The sequence below is a fragment of the Brassica rapa genome, chromosome A01 (genome assembly GCF_000309985.2).
Source record: "Brassica rapa cultivar Chiifu-401-42 chromosome A01, CAAS_Brap_v3.01, whole genome shotgun sequence".
Lineage (NCBI taxonomy): Eukaryota > Viridiplantae > Streptophyta > Magnoliopsida > Brassicales > Brassicaceae > Brassica > Brassica rapa.
Genome location: NC_024795.2, coordinates 27,695,825 through 27,710,195, shown reverse-complemented (window position 1 = coordinate 27,710,195; position 14,371 = coordinate 27,695,825). Strand labels below are relative to the sequence as shown.

The 14,371-nt window shown below is 33.0% G+C and overlaps 4 protein-coding genes across 4 annotated transcripts; 1 reads left to right on the top strand and 3 right to left on the bottom strand.

The window, feature by feature from the left end:
- Positions 1-1,378: 1,378 nt before the first annotated feature.
- On the bottom strand, positions 1,379-3,174 carry LOC103849010 (polygalacturonase). Its single transcript, XM_009125838.3, has 4 exons — positions 3,009-3,174; positions 2,610-2,915; positions 2,008-2,526; positions 1,379-1,831 (listed from the first exon to the last, which is right to left on the bottom strand). Exons 1-4 carry the CDS (start codon positions 3,117-3,119, stop codon positions 1,574-1,576), a joined length of 1,194 nt encoding a protein of 397 aa, XP_009124086.1. The 5' UTR covers positions 3,120-3,174; the 3' UTR covers positions 1,379-1,573.
- A 1,366-nt stretch (positions 3,175-4,540) lies between these two features.
- On the top strand, positions 4,541-6,362 carry LOC103849001 (rho GDP-dissociation inhibitor 1). The gene is made up of 5 exons (XM_009125831.2): positions 4,541-5,029; positions 5,116-5,182; positions 5,540-5,758; positions 5,841-5,965; positions 6,050-6,362. Exons 1-5 carry the CDS (start codon positions 4,835-4,837, stop codon positions 6,125-6,127), a joined length of 684 nt encoding a protein of 227 aa, XP_009124079.2. The 5' UTR covers positions 4,541-4,834; the 3' UTR covers positions 6,128-6,362.
- Positions 6,363-6,539: 177 nt separating this feature from the next.
- On the bottom strand, positions 6,540-9,709 carry LOC103848984 (TBC1 domain family member 2B). The gene is made up of 8 exons (XM_009125820.3): positions 9,321-9,709; positions 8,689-9,258; positions 7,754-7,870; positions 7,491-7,669; positions 7,325-7,418; positions 7,159-7,236; positions 6,991-7,092; positions 6,540-6,914 (listed from the first exon to the last, which is right to left on the bottom strand). The coding sequence occupies exons 2-8, from the start codon at positions 9,172-9,174 to the stop codon at positions 6,774-6,776; spliced, it is 1,197 nt and encodes a 398-aa protein (XP_009124068.2). The 5' UTR covers positions 9,175-9,258; positions 9,321-9,709; the 3' UTR covers positions 6,540-6,773.
- Positions 9,710-11,601: 1,892 nt separating this feature from the next.
- Positions 11,602-12,579, bottom strand: LOC103848973. Its single transcript, XM_009125807.3, has 3 exons — positions 12,337-12,579; positions 12,200-12,237; positions 11,602-11,895 (listed from the first exon to the last, which is right to left on the bottom strand). Exons 1-3 carry the CDS (start codon positions 12,410-12,412, stop codon positions 11,788-11,790), a joined length of 222 nt encoding a protein of 73 aa, XP_009124055.1. The 5' UTR covers positions 12,413-12,579; the 3' UTR covers positions 11,602-11,787.
- Positions 12,580-14,371: the final 1,792 nt, after the last annotated feature.

Below are 14,371 nucleotides of genomic sequence, written 5' to 3'. Positions count from 1 at the left end.
AAAGATTTGATAACAATTTTTGTAACCTCCATCGATTTTGTTTAATTTCATATTATTAAAAGTAATTATACAATCACATTAACCATATGATTAAAATATAGACTTTTTCTTATATGTTATATTATGAATTTAAAAAAACTATAAATTACTAAAAAAGTTAAAAGCCCACATTGAAATTTTGTAATCAATGGTTTATCTACTTTTTTTTATTATAACAAGATACAAAATTATCATAAAATTGTATGAATATAAAGTCTCATTTAATAGATATTCATATTAAATATAAATATAAATATAAATATATATATATATATATATATATATCCTAATATCGTTTAAATTAAACTATATACCATATAAAAATACATAAACATGTTAATTTCAAAATTTACATTTTAAAAGTATTGAGACCTTAATATTTTAATTTAAAAATTTGTATTAAAATAAATCTCACATTGAAAGTTTTGTAATTGATGGTTTAATTTTTTTTACAGCAATATATATATATAAATGTTAATAAAATTTTATGAGTAGGAAATCTCAATTAATAAGTTATATTAAATTTTACTAGATATCTATGTCATTATCATTCAAATTAATTATATTTCATATAAAATAAATAAAATGATTGTTTTGATTTATTTATAAAAAAAATATAAATAAAAGGATGTATAGTTTTGATTTATATGTTTACTCTAATTTAATTATATAAATATGAAGTAAATAAACACAAAATAAATAATAAAAATAAAAAAAATATCATTTGTATACATAAAATTCATCATGCGCAAAACATGGATCTTAACCTAGTTTCTATAATAACTCATAATTCTTTTGAAGTACCAATATCATAGAAGTAATATTACTAGAAATATCAATAAATTTGTCCGAACTTCTTTTTTATATTGAAGCCTAAAAAAGTATCCAACATGATTAAGGAGCATTGAACCAAAGTAGAGATGAAGACTATGCACCTCATATTATCAAGTTAAATTTTTTCCAATGAGATCATAAGCAAAGAGCAAAAGTTTGATTGAAAATTACATTTCCAATCAGTGTACTTATGACGATGTCATGTTTCGTTGTCCAAATGCTTGCATCGGTTATGTATGAACAAGTGTATCTTTGAGTTCTAGTTCAGTATAACTTGGAAAGAATACTATATGTTAGTGAACTATTATTGAAATGATTTGAGTTCTAGTTTAAAATGAGTTCTCAAAAAAAAAAAACTAATACTGTATTAGTTAAATTAATCTTAAGATTGAAATCAGATCTTGTTAAATAATTTTAAGATTCGGAAAAGAAAACAAAATTAAGATTGAAGTGTATACAACTTACCGCGCATATTAATATTTTAAAAAGAAACAATCATACGCACTTACGCAGAATATATAATTTAGTCTTATTAATTACATCATTATGCACTCACACATATGTGTTGGCATCGAATATACATTTTTTTTTGTTACAGTTTTCTAAAACTCACCCATATGTGACTTGAAAAAGGATTAGAAAAAGAATAAACAAAATTGGAGGTGGAATTCCCTAGTGTGTTGATATGAGCTTCAGCATTTTACTCTTTGCCAGGAGCCTTGACCACAGGTCCAACGCAAGCCTTTGGGTTCTGGGTTCCCACAAGCTTAGGTGTGACGTTTGTGCACTCGAAAGTGGGTGGACCGTCAGGTCCTGTGTAGTCAATGTTAATGTCTCCAATCTCAACGTTCTCACATGGATGTCCCTTGCTGCACAATAGTTTCACTGCGTCCTTGTTCCCTGATGTTCCTCTAATATTCCTGAAGGTAATGTCCACCAGCTTAATTGTTGATGGTTTCTGCAAATAGAAAAAAACTTTGGGAATCATAATCATATATATGTAACCTCAACCAAAATGGTGAATGCTAAATATCTAGAAAACCATCAGAATAATATGTTTGCTGAGCCAATTTATCCAATTTCATAGAATACGGTGATAGTGGCAAGACATAGAATCTAATAAAAGATACTTACGTTCTTGTTGCATTGGTTCCAAGGGCAGTACTCCTGGTCGATGAGGATTGGGTTGCTAACTTTGTTAAGGATGATATCCTCAAAATGAATACCGGCAGCAGTGGTGGTGCAAGCGGCAGATGGCCATGTCTTGATCCTCAGACCGTTGTCGGTTCCCTCGAGGGTACAGTTCTTAACGTTAATGTCAGTGACATCTTGCTCCCATCCGTACCTTCCAAGGCTTCCAACACTGATTCCGTGTCCTGGACCGCACACAACTTTCTCAATGAGGAGATTCTTCATCCCATCTCCCACGGAGATGCAGTCATCTCCTGTGGCGATCTTAGTGTTGAGGATCTTGACTCCCTCACATCTTCCCAAATGGATACCGTCAGTGTTGGGGCTTTCAGCTGGAGCGATGATCTTGATGTTATCAAAGGTCATGTTCTTGCCGCTGATAACGTTGAAGTGGAAGTTTTTGGCATCTAATGAGGTTATGTCTTTTATCTCAGCGTTATCCACAAAATCAAACCTTACACTCTGAAAGATAGCATGCATCACTGAATTATATCATCTTTAAAAAAAGCCATTGGTGTTAATATATTAAAGACAGAAACACCTACGATGGGAAGTTTCTTGCACTCAAAAGTCTTGTGGCAGTTATTGGCTTTCCAAGCTGCATTGCCTTCACCGTCAAATGTTCCACCTCCGTTCAACTTAAAACCATTAATTTTTTCGAACACAACCCATCTATCCTTTCCCTGGGTAGAGCCACCGTCAGCTTTCACGTTGCCTTGCAAGGTGAACTCGATTGGAGATTTGCATGGACCAGTCATCACGGTCTCACCAAGCTTGAAGTCACCTTTTGGGATCAGCACCTGGCTTGGTGCCGGAGCTTGACATGCCGATGTGAATGCTTTAAGAACTGCCTGCAACAATAGCTCCCACGAGCATGTTAATATAAGAAATGGTTTACATATTGATTGGAATGCAAGCAATAAAAAACAAGTGAAGATACTAACCGCGGTAATATCAGAATTTGGAGGACCACCAGCAGTGAACACCTCAGCATTGGCCGAATATCCTAGCAAACATAGAACCAAAATTGTATAGATTCCCAAATATGAACCCATTTTTATTTATTTATTTTTATTTTTTATTGTTTTTTAATTTTGTTTTCTGAGATTTTTACTACGCACCTGCTGCTTTATATAGTGCCTTAAATGGAGTTATTTTAAGGTCCATTTTTCTCTCAACGTCTAGTTTATTTATAGATTGTTTGACCCATTTTTAAGGATGTATAGGTTAAAATTTTATTTCGAGAAGCTAGCCTTTTAATTTTTAGACGAATTTGAATTGTTCCACTCTTGCATGTTTATAGCATTTCTTATGATACGTTCATTTTTTGGCAGGTTAATTTTTAGCCAAATTATGTAATTAAACAAAGTAAAATAGATCAGTTAGATAAATTAGTAGAATATATATATATATATGTATATATATAAATATTTTGAACCTAAAAATTTAACCATCTGAGCTACTGAATACTTGGTTAGTAGAATATTTACCATGCATGTATAATAAAAGTAAAATATCCACATGAGCCAGAACAATAGTATAATTACCACCACTCGATCTCAATGTCTTTGTAAAACATAATAGTCTTGGAATTTTTCGTTCTCTCGGCACTACTAGATTTATTTATTTTTACAAAATGATGAATTTTTTTTTGTCAAACACAAAATAATGAATATAGTTCAAAAAACCATCTCCAACAAGACACCGAAACACCAAATTTGGTGTGATTTCATCTCCAACAAAACACCAAATTTGACACTATTTCACCAAATTCACCAAATTCAGTGTAATGTGAATAGTGTTACACCAAATTTGATATAACACTATTCATCACACCAAATCTTTAAAATACATATTTTAATATGTTTCATTTAAAAATATAATTTAATTACTATCAAATTTGTAATTAAACATAAATATATTATATTATTTTTGTTTTAAATTTATTTTTACATTTGGTGTGATAATATTCATCATACAAAATTCCTAAAATACATTTTTATATGTATCATTTAATAATATAGATCAATTACTATCAAATTTGTAATTAAACATAAATAATATTATATTATTTGTATTTTTAATTTATTTTCATATAATTAATTTTTAATTTTATTATTTTATTCAAAATAAATTAATAAATAACTATTATTATTTATCACTTACAAATAATAAAATATAAATATAATTTAAATATAACAAAATTATAATTTATCAATTACAAATAATAAAAATATAAAAATTTTAAAACTGAATACATCAAATAATATATAATATTGTTTTTGGTGCAAGATTTGATGTTATTGTTGGAGAGACAGAAAAAATGGACACCAAAACAGATGCCCTCATCATACCAACGAGCTAGGTTCCAATATCAAACCGGGTAATACCATCGGTCGAATGAAATCATTATCCGTGAGAGATAAATATTTAATTTTAAAGATAATAAAAACATAAAAAGAGATTACAGATTTGTCTTGTCGTGGTTCGAGGCTTATGTTCTAAACAAATACTATGCTTTTGTCGGAATTCTCGTTAGTGACTTTCACGATCTCTCTTAACATTCTCTCTCTCTCGCCTATAACTCGGATCACCACATGACTCTTTCATCTCCTCCTCTTTCCCGTTATCACAAACCAAAAAATCCGTAAACTTTGTTCCCATTCTCTTCTCTCCTCTTTGATTAGATCGATACCCATTGTAAATATTCTCTACGCTTTGAAGCGAGATCCTGTCTTTGGTATCTGGAGCTGTATCTGGTTCCAGAGACATGGACAACAACAACAAGAACAATGAAGAGAACGGAAACACGTCCAAAACGGCGTCGGACGACGAGGGTGTTGGATCCGTGGGGAGACAGATGAGCGAGTCTTCTCTCTGCGTTACGGAAGAAGAAGAAGAAGACGATTCCAAATTACATTTGGGTCCTCAGTACACTATCAAGGAGCATCTTGAGAAGGACAAAGTTGCTACCTTTTTCCAAATTATATATTTTTTTCCAAATTATATTTTTTTTTTGTAAGAATTCTCTTGATGAATCTGAATTTATAGGATGATGAGAGTCTGAGGAAGTGGAAGGAACAGCTTCTTGGAAGTGTTGATGTCACCAACATTGGAGGTCTGTTTTTAAAAATGCAAACTTTTTAATAATTATAATAATTTTGGAAATAACTACGCCTTAGTGGTCGGGTGGTAGCATGGTGTTCCAGTGTCGCTGAGCGATGCTGAGTTCGAATCCGGCTACACTCAGATATTCCTAACGTGTGGCCACCAGTAACTTAACATTCCTTCGCCGGGAGCGGTTTACTGTTTTTTTAATTAATTTTGGAAATGATTGATTCATGTGAATAGTTGGGATCAGACTCTATATTTGGACAAGATCTTGCTTGATTATACATTTTCTTGAGTGATTTTTAGATTTTTTTGTTCTTTTATGGATTTTTAATAGAATTTTGTGTCTTTTTAATATGTGCAGAGACACTTGACCCTGAAGTGAGGATCATTAGCCTGGTAATCTTATCCCCTGGAAGACCAGACATTGTTCTTATGGTACCTGAGAATGGAAACCCAAAGGGGATGTGGTTTACTTTGAAAGAAGGGAGCAGGTACTGTTTGAAATTCACATTTCAGGTTAACAACAACATTGTCTCTGGTCTTAGGTACACCAATACCGTTTGGAAGACCGGTGTTAAAGGTAATAAAACGACAACACACAAGTTTGTCTTAAATTCTCTGACAATGAATGTGATCAAATTCCTTTTTTAATGTGGATTCAGTGGACAGAGGAAAGGAAATGCTTGGAACCTTTAGTCCTCAGCTGGAGCCATACAACCACGTGATGCCTGAAGAGACCACTCCTTCTGGAATGTTTGCTCGAGGATCTTATTCTGCTAGAACTAAGGTCAGATAGTATATCTAACTCTGTGATAGATCTTCTTTGGTGGTGTCTTGTCTAGATACTTAAAAGTTACTTGTCTTGTTTCAGTTTCTTGATGATGATAACAAGTGCTACTTGGAGATCAACTACAGCTTTGACATCCGTAAAGAATGGCCTGCTGTTTGAAATGAAACTCAAGAACAAATTCTCCTGAGATGAAGTGTTGCCAGTAGAAGTTGTGTTTTGTTTCACTCCCCATCTCCTTTTTTATATCTTTGAGCATGTTATTGTGAATCGTTTTACCGATTATCGTAGAACAAGAACGACAGATAGTTTCTTTCCTCTTTGATCTTGATTTTTAGTAATGCCGTTGGAAAATCAGTATGTGTGTTTGTTCTCAAATCTGTTTCTCTTTCCACTTCTTAACATGTGTTTGGGTCCTGAGATGTATAATGTGACTAATTGTCTGGAGAGATGAGTTTGAATATCTTCTTTTGAAGTCTAATCCTCATGTATCATCTGCTTTACAAGTTGTGTATACTTTTTTTTGTTATGAAGAAATAGTTTTGGGAAGAACACTTTACTGTGAAGCAGAGTATTGAAATGGATGAAACTTTGACATTTACCATATCAGAAAATGGATCTTGTTGGTCTTTTTTTGTTTTGCTCTCAAAATTAAAAAAAAAAATCCTATTTTATTTACTTTAGCAAAAGAAGAAGAATAAAAGGACCATCAAGAGGGGTGAGCATATATATAAGCCATTGGACTCTCCTCCTTGTACACTTTATGGCTCACTCATCTTCTCACAAACCAACACTTGTTTCTTTCTGTTTATGTGTTCTTACCAGTTTCTTTAAGAGAGTTGAGTCTCCTAAGTCTCTGGTCAAGTTCTGCCATCACTGCCGGTTCCTGCTTCTTCCTCTGCTTAGATATTGTGTTTGTAGTCATCGATCCAATCTTCTCAAACGCCACCTAAAAAAATAAAGATTATGAATCTTGAATACATAAACTAGCTTAATTTCTTTGGACGAGAGCAAAAAAGGCTTACCGTTAGTAACTCATCAGGGTCAAAGAGCTGGTGTGAGGTGGTATGTATTATGTTGATTACATCACCGACCTGGTGAGTCATAAGCAACTCGTTTTCTTTCATCTGCAAATGAAAGAGAGAGATTAGTGAGATGATACTTAATCTTAAGGAGGAAGAGAAGTAAAGAACCTTGAATATGGCCAAAGCTGCGTGGAAAAGAACCTTTGCTCCTTCATAGAAAAGTACATCCCACAGTCTTAGAGTTGTCTGCAAACAAAAAGTTCAATGTATCCTCAATAAAATGCAAAGCTTAGAAGCCAAATACAATTTAATAACATAGCTCTTTCTTATAAACCTCAGAAGGAAGGCTTTTGGAGAAGAGGCATAGGAACCATTCCGTGGCTACAAGGGAAACATCAAAGCCCATATCCTCAAGATGAGTAGCTATTCTGCAAAAACACAATGTGTTAACAATTTGATAAGCTCAGCATTAAAGAACCGAGAAGGAAAGGAAGACTTACCTTGGACATTTTTGGGCAAGCAAATCTTTGAAAACCCTCTGCTCAACATGGCATCCAGACAAGTTGGTTGTGTAGCAGTCACGGACTAATACGTTTTCCAAAAGAACAGCTAGCATCCAGAACGCGTCTTCTTCTGTCTTCATCACAAGTAATAGTAACGCCGCAACATAGTTTAGTCCCTGCAACAACAACAACAAAAAAAACAGCATTGATTAAGATTACAAAACGCACAATGGATATGGAAACAGGATATAGTGTGTTACCTGACAATAGCCAACATCAGAATCTCGAAATGAATACCCAACAAGTACACGCCGTAGAGCAGCATGACCTTCAGGAGTGTCTAACCACGGATGGCCAGGGAAAGTCCTTGGCAGATCCTGCAAGCGTGGATTCACAATGTCAAAGGCAAATAATGAGAAGATCCGAGGAGGTTGCACTCAAAAGATAACGGAATCAACTTGAATGACCATCATGTAAACAGTAGTATAGCAGCATAATATAAGTTGCCTGAACACAAAACTGAACTAGAACAACAAAAATCTATGGAAATGAAACCGAGCTTCTTGGTTGTCTGCAGCCAACATCAAATCCTAAAACACTCAAAAGAGTGTCTAAGAGGTAAAGTGTCAAGATTAGAGGAGTGAAAATCAACTATTCATAGCACATAACATATAGTTTTCTATGACCATCACACAATAGTAGTATAAGAGAGATAAGAGGAGGTTGCACTCAAAGATAACTGAATCAACTTATCACATCACATAATCTCGAATAACCATCAATCAAACAGTGACATAGCAGCATAAAGACTCTTATATGGAGAACAATCAAAGCATATGGAAATGAAACCGCACCCCTCCAGCCAACATCCATCCTAAAACCCTCAAAACAATGTCTGAGAGGCAAAATGCCAAGATCAGAGTGGTGAAAATGAACTATTCATAGCACACAACATATGAAGTAGTCTTCTATGACCATCACACAATACTACAAGAAGAGATAGGCTTTGATAGTGTTTTCAAAGAATGAGATCTAAAGCAAACAGACCAAATCAATCCTAACACAAAAACAAAAAATCAGAGAAAATCAATCCCAAATTACCAGAAAATACTAAGTTGTCTTTACAACAAACCCAATCAAGCCATAACCAAAAGTTCAACAAAGTTTGAGACTTTGGATAAAGATTCAAACTCACATGATCAATCTGCAACGTCGCAGGCGTGACCATCCCATCAACAGCCTTAGTCAAATCACTGTAATAACTCTCGGGAACAGTAGACTTCTTCTTAGCAGCACCAGAAACAGAGAACCAAACCTTAGGCCTCAACACCGGCGGTATCCCTTTCCTAACCAACCTCTTCAGCGTGATCGCATTCGCCAAAGCCGAGATCTTTAGAGACGTTTTCTTCAACGCGCCGATCAAGAGAATCTCAGGCTGGAGATACCAGTTAGCTCCCTTGCTAGCTTCCAGAGCCCACCAGACTCTCCCTTGGTTCCTCACTCTCTCTCTCACTTCGTTTAAGACGTTGACGTCGTCGACGTTGCCTTCCACCGTGAAGGAGTACATGTCTTGGAACTTGACGACGATGTTGGCTCGTCGGGCGTGGATGCTGGGGCGGAGGATTGGGATTTGGGATTGGAGCTCCATGGTTAAGTCTCGTCTGTTTTGGATCCCGAACATCGTTTAGGATCTTTTGTCTGGTCTCCTTCTTCCAGATTTGTCTTGTCCTAAGATATTTCGTCAAGTTCGGACCAAACACGAGAACTGAAAGATGACACCGTCAAATAAAGGAAAAGAGTTTAAAATCTTTTAATCAAAGTTGTAACCTTTTAATATTATAATGCTGTCACGTTCTGCAAACGCTATCTATCTCCTTCTTTTTTTGTGAATTAAAAATACAGAAACAGAGAAGCTGAAGCGAAGAAAAAATGTTTTTTTTGTCTGAGGAACAATGAGAACTAAAAATGGAAAAAGTGTATAGACGGACTAAAAATAGTTTTTTTTTTGTTTTGAGAAAAAAGAAATGAGAATCCAGAGGTGATTTGAATTGAATAACGCGTGTCTCGATGTCGAACAGAGAATGATTAGAGAAGTAGTTGGAGGAGGAAGAGAGTCAAGAGACAGATGTCGGAAAGGGAGAGATTATAAAGGTGGGGGTTGATTTGTGAGTCTCGAATTGTTATGGGGCAATTTTATAATTTTATGAAGATGATGATTTTGGCCCTAGTGCAACTCTATTTTTTTCTCTATAATTTATAGTGATAAGTGATAACCATATTTTTGTTAAAAAAAAAAAAAGCGATAACCATATTTTCTGTTCTTTTAAAAATTTTACGTGGTGTTGAGCTATATATAAACCGTAATAAAATATGTAGAATATGTTTTCTAAACTGGTCAAATAATTAGAATAAAGGTATGACTGGTTTTCCCGCTACCACCCGCAAACGCAGCTTTTGCGGTTGGTAGCGGTTGTTGGCGTTTTGCAACAATCGCTCAAACCGCTCCAAACCGCTCCAAATCGCTCTGAACCTCATAAATTCAAAAGCTGGTTCCAGCTAGCGTTTGCGGTTGCGGGTGGTTACGAGAGGATAAAAAAATTTTTTTTTTTTCCAAAACAATATAAATACAAAAATAAAAATATTCAATAAAAAAATTAAATTAGAATTATAAAAATGCTAAAATATATCTATTATATTTTAATTAATATTATAAAACTTTAAAATAAAAATATTTTCTATAATTTTAAAAAAATTTAAAGTATAACTTTCTAAATATAACTTTTATATTTATTATAATATTATTATTTTTGATATTTTTATAATTGTATAAAATATAAATATTGTTAATTTATTATTTAACCGCTGCTGCATTTGGTAGTTAACCAGTCATAAAAATCCCGCAAACGCACCAATTTCTAACCGCATAACCAGTCGTACAAATCTCTTAAAACCGCTAGAAACTGCAACCACCCGCATCCGCAAACTCTCGCAACCGCAACCGTAACCGCTGCGGTTGAACCAGTCAGATCCTAAGTACTCTATGTCAACCTAAGAAATAAAGTAAAACATGCTTTTGAAATTTAGTATGAAAGCATATAAATACTTCTACTTGTGTTTTAAATATTTTTTATACTTTTATAAATTTATATATTTATAAAATTAGAAAATGTTTAACATGGTCAAAAAAATTAAAAGTCTTATTAGGACAACTGAAATTTAAATGTGTTTCAATTCTCTCTAATAATAAAATCTTTCTTTTTTTGTAAATCAAACATATATGAATGCAATTTGATATATGGTTAATCTTATATATAACTAGTTACGTACTATACACTGTTGGATACACACGAAATTTAGATATGATCTTTTTTTTTTCTTTTTTTTTCTAGATACGAAATTTAAGTTTAGATATAATCTTATTTGTTAGTTTATCGGAAATCTCTCATCACCGGGACGAATGGTATAAAAAGTTGGCGCGCTTCACTACATCACTAGTTAAAAGTCAAGCATGGGTGAATGAATGAGAATTCGCCGGGAAGACGCAATACAACATCGTCATTACTAAAGTTTAACATCGCCACTATATCAGAGTATGATAACATTTTAACAGGAAGAGCCACTAATGCATGAGCTCTTAACACTATAGTGTATAAAGAGATTGATGAGTTTATGGCATCTCATGGAGGGAACATGTGCCACGATACTCAGGTACGCACTTTACGGTTTTGATTGATTTCAAAGTTTATGTTTAGACGTTCTTAAGGAGGTGTTATTCTTTAAGCGCGTCAGAGAGCTTATGGATACAATAAGCTTATAACACCAACCGAAAGGCATATGCTCCCATAGTTTTTAATCACATCAATGACTGAAACAGAGTTTAGGAAGATGATAAAGAAATTACACAGGTAATCTCTAGGACAGCCAGAACTAAGGATAAGCAAAGCTGGAAGCGATGTTACAAAGTATCTTGTTCCTATGTGGATGTGTAAATAATCAATCAACTTCCATTGTTTAAAACTTCTTTTGTTGCACATATGGTTGTAAAATTAAGACAAGTAATAATATGCTCTTTGAATTCCACTTTCTATGCATTATTTTGCAACTAAGATATTTGTAACATGATCTTTCCATTAACAAGAGTACGGTAGGCAAAAGAACGAATAACAAGCACCAAATCCAAAAGATGATAATTCATATAGCGGCAGAAACACATGAGACAATTCATCCAAAACATTCATCAAATAAAAAGCTAAATGTTTTTCAGATCACCATAAGACCACAAACTTGACAACGCTTATTTTCCACAGTGTATCAAACTTCCCGCACCTAGGAAAAGTCCGAAGATCGCTGCGCTGCCAATGGTTGTTTGCCCTATGTACCTTATCTTCATAAGCCCAGGGACCTGCAGAGAATTAAAGTACAAGATAATCATCTATCCAAATTTGTTTTCACAATATAAAGATATCCTCGCCAAGACTCAGACTTTATTGTTCTCTTCAGCTCACAAATAAACAAAACAAGAGCAAACACATCATAACAACTTAAGCTTTTGACACAAACCATTGCTTAAGACTGAGCTGTGTCGTGTTCAAAGGCAAGTACGTTTTCAACAAGACAAATCTCTCATTACTACTTCCAGTTTCTAATCAGAAAAGATTACATTACAAGCTTGAAAAAGATAGATGTTCGTAGAAAAAAGTAGTTACCCCCAACCTAATCGCCTGGTAAGTTCCATGGACAGCACCTGAGATTCAATTCACACAAGATTTTAAAAGGCGCCTCGAAATAGTGATTTACGGTTAGTGGAAAAAAAAAGAGAAAATGAAAGGGAGAGAAAGTTTACCTACAGCGCCGCCAAGTGCGCCGCCGATGGCAGTTCCGGCAGCGATTCTGCTCAAACAACTAGTTTCTCTCGCCATCTTTCAACAGTTTTTTTTGATTTTGAGAGGTTTTCAGACAACTTCTTCGCTGTGTGTGTTCTGTCGGAGAATAGTTTCTTGGGTTGTCCTCACCGCTTATAAAGTTTTTTACTTCCTTGGACAATGGATTTTTGCCGTTCGGGACAAGGCTAACAGTCACCGACTTCCATAAAGAACCAGTCTAAACCGTATGCTTGCAAACCCGGTTTATTTGGTTTACTTTTTTATTAAGTTAGTACCGAAATTAATTGAATTGAATTACGGTTAAGCTCGAAACTAAGCGGGTTTATCTCGAGGGTGACAGATGTAGGAAAGGAAGAAATTGGAAGTGATTGGTCGAAGAGGCTATAGATAGCCAAAATTTAATTTAAAGTCATATATATCAATTAATCGATTTTTTTTTTAAAAGTCTCACAACAAAAAAAATTCTACAAAATTAAAATATCAATGTACAGAGCTTTATTTTCATAGCAAAAAAATAGAAAATAAATCTACGGTTTGAATTTTACAGTCAAAAATATAAAGGTACAGTTGATTCCAATTACCTCCATTATCCATATATCTCGAAAGATAGATGATATAAAGGTGGAAGTTGAATCGTGAGTCTCGGATTTTTATAGGGGCTATCTTATAATTTTATGAAAATTATTTTGGAACGTTCGGAACTGAACTTCGTAGAATACTATAATGTCTACTTCTCAGTTCTGAAGTTTTCTGTGTTAGTTCTAATATTTTCTGAGGATAACTGGGGATGATGTGTCAACTGAATGCTAACACTAGGAAGATGCATTGCCTTGTCTAGAATTTTTTTTTTGGGGTCTAAATGGCTTGTCTAGATCCTTATAAGAAACACCCTATTGAATGATATTTATTTAACCTTTTTTTTTTTTTTTTAGAAAAGTTACTTTTTTTACTGAATTTGCAATTCTTGCTTTTCTTTCGGCATATCATATTTTGTTGTATACATTTCCCCTAAATAACTCATACAAAATTGGAATCACTTGCATCATTTTCGTGAATTCTTTTAAATTCATATTTTTAGAAAAGTTTAAAACATTAAGAAGGCAAAAACGTGCTGAAGTTCCATGGAGATAACGACAAGTACATTTTTTTAACGATACAATGTAATAATATCGTTGGATATACTCCATATTTCTAATTATAAATTTATAAGTAATTTTGTTTAAAAGCACAAGTATTTAGAAAAACACATTTATACCTTTAGAATTTAATTAAAGAGAGAAAAAGACCGATAAAAAATCACACTTATAATCTTGCTTTTAACTTTTTATTTAAATATTATTTTATCATTTTTTTGGAGTCAAATTTAAATATTATTTTCTCATATTACTTTTTGCATTGTATTTTGAAAAAGAACTTACATTGTGAAACAAACAAAATATTTCAAAATTACTTATACATAGAAACAGAGAAAATATTCTCTTATCGCGGAAGGAAATCCCATAACTGATTTTAATTTTATCGGATTTTCTTAAAAGATACGTGAGTCCACGGCTCCACTGACCTAATTACATAATTCAAATGATTTTGAGAAAAATATAAGTAATAAAATATTTTTAAAAATTTGATGAGGATTTTAATTCATTTTGTAATTCTTATATTTTAGATTTTAAAGAAATAAAAATAAATTTTATAGAAAACAATTCTTCTACATAATTCTTATACAAATATCCAAATAAAATTTGACTAATGAAAATAAATAAAAACTAACCATTTATATATTTTATTAATAAAAAGTCAAGAAAACGGTTGAATAAAAACTATTTAAAAATTTGGAAAAAAAACTTTGACTAATCAAAAATTGGTTAACAAAAAACAATAAAATTTTATCATTTTCTATTACTATGTTAAAGTGAAAAGATAATACTGAAGTTGAATACAAGGTTTTAAAAAAACATTCATAAATTATTTATGAATTAATTTGTGAGGAAAACAATC